The sequence below is a fragment of the Tupaia chinensis genome, unplaced genomic scaffold (assembly GCF_000334495.1).
Source record: "Tupaia chinensis unplaced genomic scaffold, TupChi_1.0 Scaffold140308_1, whole genome shotgun sequence".
Classification (NCBI taxonomy): domain Eukaryota; kingdom Metazoa; phylum Chordata; class Mammalia; order Scandentia; family Tupaiidae; genus Tupaia; species Tupaia belangeri.
Window position 1 is genome coordinate 333292 of NW_006200185.1, and position 13227 is coordinate 346518.

At 36.5% G+C, this 13227-nt stretch overlaps 1 protein-coding gene across 1 annotated transcript in view; it reads left to right on the forward strand.

Annotated features, from left to right (window-relative positions):
* The window catches only part of MBNL3 (muscleblind like splicing regulator 3), a 122865-nt gene that overhangs the window by 51414 nt on the left and 58224 nt on the right, over nucleotides 1-13227 (forward strand). Inside the window, exon 2 of the mRNA XM_014593324.2 lies at nucleotides 2387-2564. Coding sequence (XP_014448810.1) covers nucleotides 2388-2564 — 177 coding nt within the window. The 5' untranslated portion in view covers nucleotide 2387. The remainder of the gene's footprint in view (nucleotides 1-2386; nucleotides 2565-13227) is intronic.

Here is a 13227-nt window from a genome sequence, read left to right on the forward strand (position 1 = left end):
AAGACTTTTATGGAGAATGACTCAGAAGAAATCATGTTGTGTTCTTGAATAAATAAGCTTTCTTGCATTTTCTATGTGCTTAAGTTCTCAGTGAGAACTGAACAATCAGGTGATACTGAATTTCATCATGATTACAGAAAAGTCAAGCAGAAAACTTAATTTTGTATAGTTATTGAAAATATTGTTTAAAAAGTAAATATTTCCAAGAACTTTAATTCTACTTTTTGATCAAGTTAACAATTAGTTAATTTTTCTGATTCCCAAAGCTTACTTTTGTCCTGGTGTTATTTTGGTATATGTTTATAGGCTAATGCCAGTAAAATAATATTTCATGTTTTTTTCTCAGGTAAGTTGCTCAAAATTGTTGTGAGCTGACATTTGGTTAAACTGCAAAACTTATAGCGGCACAATGTTTAATGTATTAATGAACAGTTCTTCCTGTCTCAGTTATTTGTATATTCTAAAAGCTTCTTCTAAGTTGTTATAATTTCCCTTTATAGAGACTAAGAGAGTATATACAGACCAAAAATAAAAAAATCCAATGTCTTTTATAGGATTTTTTTCTTTATCTGAGGTACATTTTACATTTGTGACCTTCACTCTGCCTCATTTTTAATGGGTTTTCAGCTAGATGTGTTATTCCCATTTTATATGATTATCAACAATTATATTTCAGATTTACTCAGGAGATACCTCACAGAACAACTTAAAATTTCTTAGCAATTGCTATTTTCTGGCTTTTGATGGCAGATAATCAATCCTTTAATCATACCATAGTACAGCCAGTTTAAAGATGGATTTTTGATAGCCTCGAAACTGGAGACATGAAAGTGGGCTATGAATGTAGAAGGGGCTGTCATATCAAGCTATGCCATTTTCTGTGCTGTGGCCCCAAAATGAATTTCTGCCACAAACATAAAAAGGAAGCAATTGTTGTTTAAAAATAATTTAAAATTTGGTTCTTACCCAGTCTGGTACCATAGTATTAAATCTAAATGGTTGCTTTATTTTGCCTTTTTTTTTTTTTTGCTATAGGGCCAGTGTGCTCAGAAAGACAGAGAGAGACAGAGAGACAGAAAGCAAGAAATCACACCCCCTCCCCCCAGGGGAGATGGCCCCACCGTGATCCCTTCTCCTCCATTCTCCTCGCGAGATCTTGGGCACGCATGTACATGCGCCCAGCGTGAATTTAAGCCACTGGGTCCTGGATTCAAACCATGGTCGACTACATGGGATTCCAGTGACATAGCCATTACTGCAACTGCTAGTCCCTCTTTTGCACAATTTTACATCGGGAAATGCCTTTTTAAAAAGAGATTTTTGCCTTAAGTTTAGCGTGCTTGCTGGAGAGAGAGAGAGAGATAGAGAGAGAGAATGAGAGGGAAAGTGAGAAATCACCCCCCTCCAGGGGTGATGACCATGCTGCAGTTTCTTCTCCTCCATTTTCCTCCCAGGATCTTAGGCACACACACACATGCCTGGTTTGAGCTTTAAGCCACCAGGTCCAGGACTTGAACCACAGTTGGCCATGGGGGAGTCAAGCAACATAATAGCTGCCTGCACTGTGTTGCACTATCAGTATATAGATGTGTCCTGTTTTAAATAGGGAATGGGTACTTTTCTTCAAATCCAAAATTTCAAACAGAGCATTGTATTAACTAATTTTATGTATTTATTTCTTGCGGGTTCTGAAAATGCCTTTTCTGAAAACTCTACTGCTTGGATTCTATGCTAGAGCTATCTCTGTAAACCCTTCTCCCTACCACACTCTTCCCCAGCTCCACTCTCCTCCAAACCTAGTGTGCTTCTAGGTCACTGTCAGCAACTTCTCCATTTCTTTATTCTGTGATCCTCAGTTTTCTTAGTCATTTTAACTTCCCTTGATTTTGCAGCAAAACTTTTTTCGTTTGTAATTTCCTTCCCAATCTTATTATTTAAAACAAAAAAATGGAAAAATTTTCCTCTCCCTGATCTGAGGCCATTCTACAAATTGAAGGGCAGGAGCAGCATTTGCTTTTTGAAAAGAATAATTGGAAATATCAGCTGCAGAGCACAGAATTCTTTTGAATGTCCGCTGGTTATTTAAAGAAAATTCAGCAAATGAACAAAATAAAATACACAATATCTTAGTCTTTATAGCTTCCTTCTTAGGAGTTGGCTGCTAGTTTGATTTTTAGTTATTCTAATACAAATTTTATTTTATAATTAGCTGTTTGTTTGACTGGACCAGATTTGACTTCAATGAAAACCTGAGGGTAAAAGTAAACATCTCACCAAAGCATCCTGTTATCTCTCTCACATTTAGCTTGAACTCATTTTTAATCCTTTAACAAATCAGCAGTAATATTGTCCTAAAGAGGTGACTCTTGATTTTAATTTTGTTCAGTATGACGGCTGTCAACCTTGCCTTGATTCGGGATACCAATTGGCTGACTTTAGAAGTCTGCAGAGAATTTCAGAGAGGAACTTGCTCCCGAGCTGATGCAGATTGCAAGTTTGCCCACCCACCAAGAGTTTGCCACGTGGAAAATGGTCGTGTGGTGGCCTGTTTTGATTCTCTAAAGGTGAGTCCTAACTAAAGGAACATACAATTTAATTTAAATGTGTTGATTTCTATACTTTTTGAAATATGTTGTTCTTTGAAATGAGTAAAATTAATAATAGCATGAAAGCAGTAATTTTTTTTTTAATCAAGGGTTCCCAACCCATGGGTCCTTGACCAATGCCAGCCCATGGTCTGGTGGGGACCCAGCTGTGAATTGGTGCTGGTCTGTGGCCTGTTGCTCCCCTCGCCCCAACACCCACAGCAGGTGGTCAGCAAATAAGCAAAGCTTAGTCTGTATCTGCAGCTGCTCCCCATTATTGGCATTGTCACCTGAGCTCCATATCATGTTGGATGAGTATAGTATTGGATTCTCATCAGAGCCCGAACCCTACTGTTGTGTGATTGCTTCATATGTGGTACTGGTGGAAATGGGGTGCACAGTGGATGTGGTACACTTGGATCATCCTGGGATCAACAACTCCTTCTGTGGAGGGATTGTCTTTCACAAAGCTGGTTCCTAGTGCTGAGGAGAGTGAGGCCTACTGGTTTTCCAAGACAGGATGTAGATGTTGTAGAATAAACCAACCTAAAATCTACTCCATTGGGACCAGCAGATGGCAAAATGGTTATATCCCTAGACTCCCACATGGTCAACTGCAGTTCAAGTCCCAGACCTGGTAGCTTGAAACTCATGCTGGGCACGTGTGTATGCATGGACAAAATCCCAAAAGGAAAATGGAAGAAAAGAGGTTGCAGTGTGGCCATTCCCCCCAGGAGGTGTTTTCTTGTTTTCTGTCTCTGTCTCTTTGGGAAGCACACATGCCCTATAGCATAAATCTCTAAAAAACAAGCAAACAAACAAAATTACCCTATTAAAGACTACTTATTAAAATAGATACACTTGGGACCAGCAGATGGCGTAATGGTTATGCTGATGGACTACCATGTAGTTGACTGTGGTTCAAGTCCTGGACTCAGCGGCATAAGACTCACTCTGGGTGTATGTAAATGTGTACATGTCTGAAATCCCAAGAGGAGAATCAAGAAAAAGGGATTTCAACGTGGTCATTACCCTGGGGAATGATTTCTTGCTTTCTGTCTCTCTGTCTCACTCTGTCTCTCTGGCAAGCATAGGCTCCCTATAGCAAAAATCTCTCTATAAAAAAAAAAGAGGGATCAACAGTTAGCGTAATGGCTATGTCACTGGACTCCCACGTAGTCAACCATGGTTCGAGTCCCAGACCCAACGAGTTAAACTCACGCTTGGCGCGTGTGCGTGTGTGCCCAAGATCCCGAGAGGAGAATGGAGGAGAAGAGATTGTGGCATGGCCATCCCCCCGGGGGGGGGGGGATTTCTCGCTTTCTGTCTCTATGTCTCTGTCTGTCTGGCAAGCACACGCGCCCTATAGTGAAAACCTCTCCAAAAAAAAAGATAGATACACTTAATAAAAATGCAAGAACTTTTGTAGGAGAGAAAGGTTGAGGCCTTTCTATAGTTTACTCTTTTTCCCCCCCATGATTTAGATTTTGAATACAGTGATTATAATCCTCATATAGCCTAGAGAAGTCCTTAACTGAATTACAGCTTATATCTATACTATCAAAATAATTTTGATAGTTTGTAACCAGCTTTCAGAGGAAAAATAAAGTCAGACCTAGAGTATTTAAGATGAAAATCTTAACATTCAGGAGGAACATAGTAACATTTTGAAGTTTATTAGTCAAAGTACATTTTAAACCTTTAACTTAAACACTGCAACAAAACTAGGTTCACTTAATTTTTTTTTCATGAAAAACTGATAAAGTAGTTTCAAATTTGTGAGTATCATTTTTTAGGGAAGTTCTATTGCCAAAGTTATCAAACTTGAATGTAATATACTAGAATATAGACAAAATATGAGGGCAAATGAGATATGTGGAATATGACATATATGATGGCAGAACGAAAAAAAAAACTCGTTTTATTCATTATTATCCTTACATTAAAGATAAATATCTAGAAATTAAAATATAGAAGCACAAAATGGAAATGGATTCCTGGTTTAATTAATAAGATTTGCTATGATACAGATGAGATTTTCTTTTCAAAATATATCAAAATGAAATAAGCTTAACAAGAATCTTCAGTTTCTTGATACTATTTTACCTTTATCATGACCAATTCTACCTCATTAACATTTTTATTTATGGCTGACTTGGCTGGTTGAGATGCATTCCTTTGTCTGCCAGTTGCCTTAGTAAACATGTTCTAAGGTACTGTACTATGTATAGTTCATTTTACTTATTTTTTGTGGTTACTAGTTTTTGTTGCAGACCATTCCTGTTCTAGAATGGAAAGTTGTTATTGTAAAAATAAAGGTAATTCTGAGACCATCAGATGGTGTATTGGTTGCATCATTGGCCCCGCAACGTAGTCGACTGCATTTCGAGCCCCCCACCCCGGTCGGCTAAAAGCAGTTGGGATGCCCCCCCCTGCCACTCCCTCCCCAATAAACCCAGTGTGAATGTGTGTGTATGCTCAAAATTCTGAGAGGAGAAGGGATTGTGGCATGGTCATCCCACCTGCCGGGTGGGGGGGAGTGATTTCTTGTTTTCTGTTTCTGGCAGTGCTCATACCCTATAGCAAAAATCCCCCTCAAAAAAAAAAAAATGGTAATTCCTACCATTGAAAATCTCGAGTCTTTTTTATAGCAGATATTATGACTGTAGTTATTATTTGCTGTAGTTCATGTAGTTCATGTTTCATCTGTATTATTTAAATCTACTGCTACAAGAACAGATGTTGCCTTTAAGTGGAAAAGAGCACTGGGTTTATTGGGGAGGGAGTGGCAGGAGGAGACATCCAATCTGTTCAGAAAATATGTTGATGTGCTTGATTGAGGCAATATACAGGGTATTCTGGATGGAAAATCTCAATTTTATATGCTGTAATGATGTATAGTGAATGAATGTAAATAAATAAATTTAAATTAAAAAATTTTAAAAAAAAGAAAACCAGGCACGCCTCTAGGCACTTCATGCATGTTGTCTCAGAAGATCAGGGGTACAGTGCCAGCCTCATTCCCATGTCTGACCCTGGCTTACTTAGTTTCATGAACCTTGAGCTACTTTATCTCTAACAGATAGGCAGTATCTTCCGTGCCTAACTTTTATGATCATCATTAGGAGTTCAATGAGAAAACACAAATGAAAATCCATGTATAACTATGAATGCATTAAATGAGTTTATCTTCTTACTATTAACTAAGGAGTTTCTAAAAAAGCTTCTATTTAGTTAGGATTTAGTGTTTAAAACTACAAACTCCTATTCCCAAAGGGAAATGCCCAAATCCAGTTGCCATGATTGTGATATTAGTTCTTCAAGCTAAGTGTCACTGGTTTTATTGTTTACTCTCTGATACAGAATTCTTTGAAAGTTTTGTAAATTCTGTCTCTTCATAGAAAGATCATGAACTTTTTAAATTCTGTCTCTTCATAGAAAGATCATGAAATGTGGAAAGGAGATGTGTGAGCTTCCTAATCATTGATGCATTTGAGGTTAGTGCTCCCATGTGAAGGCAGAAGTACACCATAAATTAAGCATTTTGGAGATAAGTAATACGAAAGGTGATTATTTGCAAAATGCATAATGCACTATCACTTTAAAGCTTGGAAAATGTTTAGAGACTAAATAGATAATGACCAATGAATATTAATAAGGCTTGTGACTATTTAAATAAGCTGTCCATCCACTCAATATATCTCATGTTTTTTAAATCAGTTTGCATTATGTTAATATCTTGATCACCAGTCACACAGGATACAGATGACTTACATGATTCTCGCATTCTCAACCTTTAGTGAAAACTTCAATATTTCAAATATACAGAGCCTTTCAAACAATTATTTAGTTTGCCATCTCATCAGTCTCATGTCTGCACAAAAGCTTTGTAGTTCTCTTCTATGATATTTCTTATACATAATATGCATAAACGATAAACTCAGTTGAGAGTAATAAACCTATGTGGACTGTACTATTATATTTATAATATACAAATAACATACCTCAGTGGTTACTGAAGCATTTGCTGCCCCTCTTGAATTTGTATTACTAAAATATCATTGAAATTCATTTGTGTCTTACTTCTTTTTCCCTGTGTGGTTAAATAACTGTAGCAATCATTTGATGAGTTTTAGTTCACAGCTTTTCAAAATTTTTTTGTTGGTTTGTTTTTTTGTAAGGGTTCCATTAGAACTAACTACTCTACCAGATGATGGTTCTTTGCTTTCATAATAGATGCAACAGATACAATGTCCTGTCCTCACCTCATAATGAGAGAATGTTATGAAAATAAAAGGGCAAAGTGTATGGCTGATTGTATATTGTGATGAAGTGATATGCCTATCGCTCCATGAATTTTGAGTGTTCAGTGATCAGGGTTGCTCTATCTTCAGATAAAATCTAGACAGTACAGCCCATAGATGAATATCCAGCTACATAGAAGAATCTCATGTCATTTTGGTACACAGGTGTTTTTTACTCAATTGTTTGGCACAATTTATTTGAGAAGTTCTCTTCAAAGTGTTGATTAACCCATTATCTGCCAATTTATTGATTCTACTGTTTGTCATTAATTTATTGGGTTGTTGGAAAAGTTATGATGCATTTTTCCATAGAAAAAATATGTCATGAGTTTTCCAACAAGCAAATACATTGATATTTTAGTGACTGTGTTTTGAATTTATAAAAGGATCATGGAGCAGCAGGTGGCCTGGTTGTTAAGGCACTGGTTCTTATGCGACCAACTCTGTAGTTCCAGTCGAGGAGCAAGCAGCTAGAAAACAGATTAGGTGTGTGTGCCCAAAATCCCAAGATGAGAATGGAAGAGAAAAGATTACAGTGTGGCCATCCCCATGGGAGGTGATTTATGACTTTCCCTCTCTTTCTTTCTCTCTCTGATGAGTGAATGTATTCTATAGAAAAAACTCTGGGAAAAAAATTTTTTTTAAGTTCATCATTTTTATAACTAAATCAATCTTTATGATTGTTGTCAAGACCAAGTTATTCTGCTCCAACATTATAATGATTCCCTGAGCTTTTCTTTCCATCCTTGAAGCAGTATGACATCAACCACCTGTCATCCAGGAAGGACAGAAATCTATTATTGGGGCCAGCAAGTAGTGTGGTGGTTAAGGTGCTGGACTCCTACATGGGTAGCGACGGTTCAAGTCCCATACCTGGTGTTTTGCTTTCTCTCTCTCTCTCTCTCTCTCTCTCTTTACATGCTCAAATTAAAAAATAGTAGTACATAAAATTAAATAAAAATAATTCTAAAAAAAAATCTTGTCATTATTTCATTATGACAGATCAACATCTGTCTCATCTGTCCACCTCTCACCCTTAACCACTTTGGGTATTTTATTGTTTTTGTTCTTTGAGAGAGATTTTCACTATAGGGTATGTGTGCTCACCAGAAAGACAGAGACAGAAAGTGAGAAATAACCCCCCACGGGAGATGATCATGTTATGATCCCTTCTCCTTCATTCTCCTCTCAGGACTTTGGGCATGCATGCACACGTGCCTGGTGTGGATTTCAAGCTGCCGGGTCTAGGACTTGAACCATGGTTGACTACATGGGAATCCAGCACCTTAATCACTACACTGCCTGCTGGCCCCCATACTTTAGGTAGTTTTTAAACAATAATTTCCTGATAAAAGCCATAGCAGCAGGCATAGTGAGAGAACATGCATGTCAATCCGTATACATTCCTAAAAGATGTGAACCCAGGTGAGGAATTCAAATGAAATAACTTCCTACTTACCTTCAAACATTACTTTTGATCACAAGCATAATAATATTTTGACAAGTAAAACCTGTTGTATAGGCATATGGATATGCATATGTCCTTCTAGGTCAAATTGGCCCAAGTTACCAGTGTATTCTGTACTAACACCACTTTTTACCACAATTTTCATCAGTTTAAAATTTTCACTATTTTTTTAAATAAATATCTACTTATCATTATTTTCTAGGGAAAACTTCCCACAAACTTGGCTCCTAGCAACTTAATCCCAAGGACTGCCATATTATGCAAGATTTAACACCATTTATATGTGTCATTAGAGAGAGCTGTCTACATTATAAAGACACATTGGCAGTACCTACCATCCTAAGAGTCAAAAAATAACTAAATAAAATTTGCCTTAATATTTTCTATGACACCAACTTTTAAAAAGGAGTATCCTTGACTGTTAAAAGTCAGTGCTAGTTTGGACATTTCAATACCTCTTTTGAAATATAAGTGGAAATAAAATTAGTACCCAAAGGAATACATAATGATAATGCATCCTCACTTTTCACACTCTTCATTTTGAAATAATAGTAGACTTACAGAAATGTTACAAAAATAGGAGAGGGAGTTCCTATATCATTCATCCAGATTCCCCCAAAGTCAAGAATTTACATGCCATACGCAGCACTGTTATCGAAACCACAAACTATACAATGGTGCAATGGTACAACACTCTTAACTAAGCTAGAAAGCTTATTTTTTAAGGATGAAATATTTAAGGAGAGGGAATTCTGATTTTTAGTTGCTAGCGAGTGCATGCATTCACGAGAGAGAGAGAGAGAGAGAGAGAGAGAGAGAGATAAAGCACCCTTCAGTGAGGCGCGGTTCTGCCACAATCCTTTTTTACCCCATTTCTCCATCCTGTCAGGATTTAATTTTTCAAACTGCCAGACCTGGGATTCATATTGAAGTTGATTATGTGGATCTAGCCTCCTGTGCAGTGTTTAACCTTTGGACTGTGAGGCTGGTCCACTATAGACCTTATTTGAATATCACCTCTTTCACTGCAATGTCCATTTTCTGCTCTGACATTTACTCATCAAGTGTTCTTACTCTCTTCCAACCTATGCACACAAATGCATCCAGCCTGAGTTTTAAGCCACTGGGTCTGGGACTTGAACCAAGGTAGAATACATGGGAGTTCAGCGACATAACCATTATACCATCTGCTGGTGACCAGATCATGTAAGTTTTAAACATTAGGGGAATCTAGTTGAAGGATACACTGAGGTTCTAGATATTCTTTTTGCAATTATTCTGTAAGTCCAAAATTTAAAAAATAAAGTATTTCTATTCTTTTTTAAAAACTTTATTTATTTTAATTTGATGAGAGAGGGACAGAGTGAAAGAAAGAGAGAAAAAGGGAAAGTGAGAAAGCAGGCTGCTAGGTCTGGGACTCAAACCACGGTCAACCACATGGGAATCAATCACCCTTAATCATCATGCCACCTGCTCACCCCAAAAATGAACTATTTTTAAAAGTTATCATTTTTATACTTACACATTCATCTCCTGACCTGAGAAAATAGAAGGGAACTTCAAAACGTTTATGGAAAAATACAATTAAAGTAGTTTACTTTGCAGCCAAAAATAATGTGAAATCCATGCATGATTTTTCATAATATGCATTTTCATGAACTTTTTTGAAGACCCCCCCCTTACACAGTGGGGTGTCATTTTTATTTCATTTTTTTTTCTTTCTCCTTTTTTAAAAAAGGGACTTTGGGTATGGTAATTAGAAAACTCTGAAATCCATGCAATGGCTGATCTTTGGGCTGACCCGAAAAGATTAATTGAGTCAGATAATGAAATCCTCAGAAAAAAAAAGTTAATACCCACAAATAGCACTTCACAAATTTGGCAAATCAAGAATTTTAGATGTAGAAGGAAGAGGATTCCGTTCAAAACGTTTAGCATTTACACATGAAGAAACTGTAGATCCATTAAGTGAGAGTCTCTTGCTCAAATTCACATATGCAGTTATCAAAAGAGCCTAATGACTCCAGTGTTTTTCTAATCATTTAGTTTTTTTTTTCCCCATGGAGAACAAGGAAATAGAATAAACAATTGAGCTATTGTTTTAGTAAACCAAAAGCATACACCTCTTATCCCTGACTGACTTGACTTTGGGATGCACTGCTGAGAACTTCTATGATTCTGCTTCACTTTCTGTACGTAAAAGTGAGGGCTGTTTACCTTTCTTGACCCCTTTCTCTTGTATCATTTCATGATTGTTTCAATTGAAACTAAAAATTACGGTCTCTGTAAATTTATTTATTTGTTTAGTTTTTAGAGTGTTTATGCGCCCGCCAGAGATAAAGAGATAGAGACAGTGATAGGGAAAGTGTAAAATCACCTCCCAGGGAGGATGGCCACAGCACAATCCCTTCTCCATTATCCTCCCGGGATCTTGGGTAGCATGTACTCAGCATGATTTTCAAGCCAGTGGGTCCGGGACTCAAATCACAGTCACCCATGTGGGAGGCCAGTAATGCCATCTGCTGACCCCAATTTATTTATCTATTTTTGTTTTTAATTATTTATTTTACATACATTCACTGTATATCATTATAGCATACAAATGAATTTTCCCCTCCATTATACACTATACATTATTGTATATTGACACAATCCAAGATATTACTGTACATATTATCTTGAACATTTTGTGTTTCTTATATGTCTTCTTTCTTTCTTTCTTTTGTCCCCTTGATTTCCTCCTTCTCACCCTCCACCATTTCCCACCCTCCTCCCACACCTTTCTCTGGTATCTATAGTTGCTCTCCTTGCCTCCAGTATTTTCGTTTCTCCCGTAGAATGCAGACATCTGATTTATATTAAGGAGGTACATATAATGCCTCTTTTTCATAGCTTGCTTGCTTCACTTAGTAGTAAACCTTCCATGTTTGTCCACTATCTATCAAATATTTGGGTCTTTTTTATGGTTCAGTAGTATTCCTTAGTGTATATGTGCCACACTTTTTCAATCCGTTTGTCTGTGTGGGTCAAAGATCTAAATGTAAGACCTCAAACTCTAAAATTACTGGCAGGGAACAACTTGTAGACATCAGAGTAGTGAAAGACTTCTTAAATAAGACCCTAAAGCACAAGCAACACTCAAAAGTATACAAGTGGGATTGTTAGGTTAAGAATATTCTGCACAACAAAAGAAACAATAATTAGAGTGAATCGACAACCCTCAGAATATATTTGTAAACTATGTCTCAAATAAGGGACTGATAACCAGAATATACAGGGAACTCAAGCACCTAACCTGGGGAAAAAAAAAAAAAGGAGAATGATCAATCCTTTTAATGTAGTGACAATCATTTGGACAATTAATTTTGAAAAGAAGGAGGAAAAGAATCAGAGTGGTTTAATTCTTAAAAAGTTACCTAACCTTATGATACTAAGCTTAGTTTAGTTGTGTAGTGTTGGAACACTAAGCTGCTTCCTTGTCCTTTGTCCACCCTTTCCCCCAAACACTGTGTTGGTGAATTAGGTAGCCTGAATTGGGGACTATCATTGTAACTGTCGGTCACGTACTTCTTTACTTTATAAGACTCTTAGATATCTGGTTATGTTATTATACTATTAGTACAGTGCCCTGGCCAGCTAGTCACAAGTCAGTTTAGAACTATAGATTTAGAACTAAATAGATAAATAAATAAATCGTAATAACAGTTCATTTTTCTTATGGGTCAAACTTTTTTTTTTATAAAAACAACTTGAAATCTAACCCAGCGCATTTAAAATTTTGTTTTATGGGATCATAACTCAAGATAATTTCTCTCTACATTTCACAGCCAAGTTGCAATGGAGCATTTGATGACAAAAGACTTGGGATAGTGTCAAGGATATATTCTCTGTCCGTAATTCAATGACATCATTAAGATTGATCCTTTGCCACAGCAACCTCTTTAAGTAGCAGAGATTTGAGAATCAGATTTGAGAACTGTCTTTGTCAACTTTTTGGTTTGTAAGTAACTCTGACATGTTAGTAAAAGATATACCTGATTCTACTCAGTCATTAAATAATTCCTTTCATATAGCATAGCTGTACAAAGTCATTGCAAATACTGTCTTTTTCTCTATATCAGCTTTTCATGAAATATGGATACAAGGTCCTTCTGTGCATCTGGAAATAGCAATTAATTATTCTGGGAACACGACTTTGTTCATTGAACACTGTTTACTTAACTTCTCTTTTCATTCTTACAGATGTGTTTTCTGCTTTTACCTTCCCTGAGATAACCCTGTTTTCCTTTATCTCAGTGTGTCACTTTATCCTTGACTTATAGGTTATTTATTCCAGAAAAATCTTATCCATCTGTTCTTTTCTCATTGTCTTTAAATATTTTCATTTTCTTCTATTTTTCATCCATTGTGTAAACAGTTGCAGTTTCTTAAGTTTGTGCTTTCATTGTTGCTATCTAGTGCAGATTTGCAATCCTGCTTGTGATTTCAGTGTTGTTATTTCTGTGCCTTTTACTTCTCACCCCAGGGTTAAGTTTTACTACCAGATGTAATTAGAAGTTTAACTCCTGATTTTTGCTGTCATTCTTGATATTTCTCTCTTAAAAGCTAGTAAATAATTGTATTCATCCTCCAGCCTTTTGATTTTTAAATGATCTCCACTATTTGAACTTTACCATGTTATCTCTAGAGATGGAGGAAATAATTTTTCAGCATTTTGTTTATGATGAGTTTGGGTCATTTTGCTTAGTGTCGTGTCTAATCTATTATTTAAGTAGATATGGCTATAGGATCAATTAAGTAAAAACTGTTTTGTAACTATGACTCGGTCAAAGACACTTAACTGTATGCTTTAAACTGAATTACTTTCCAA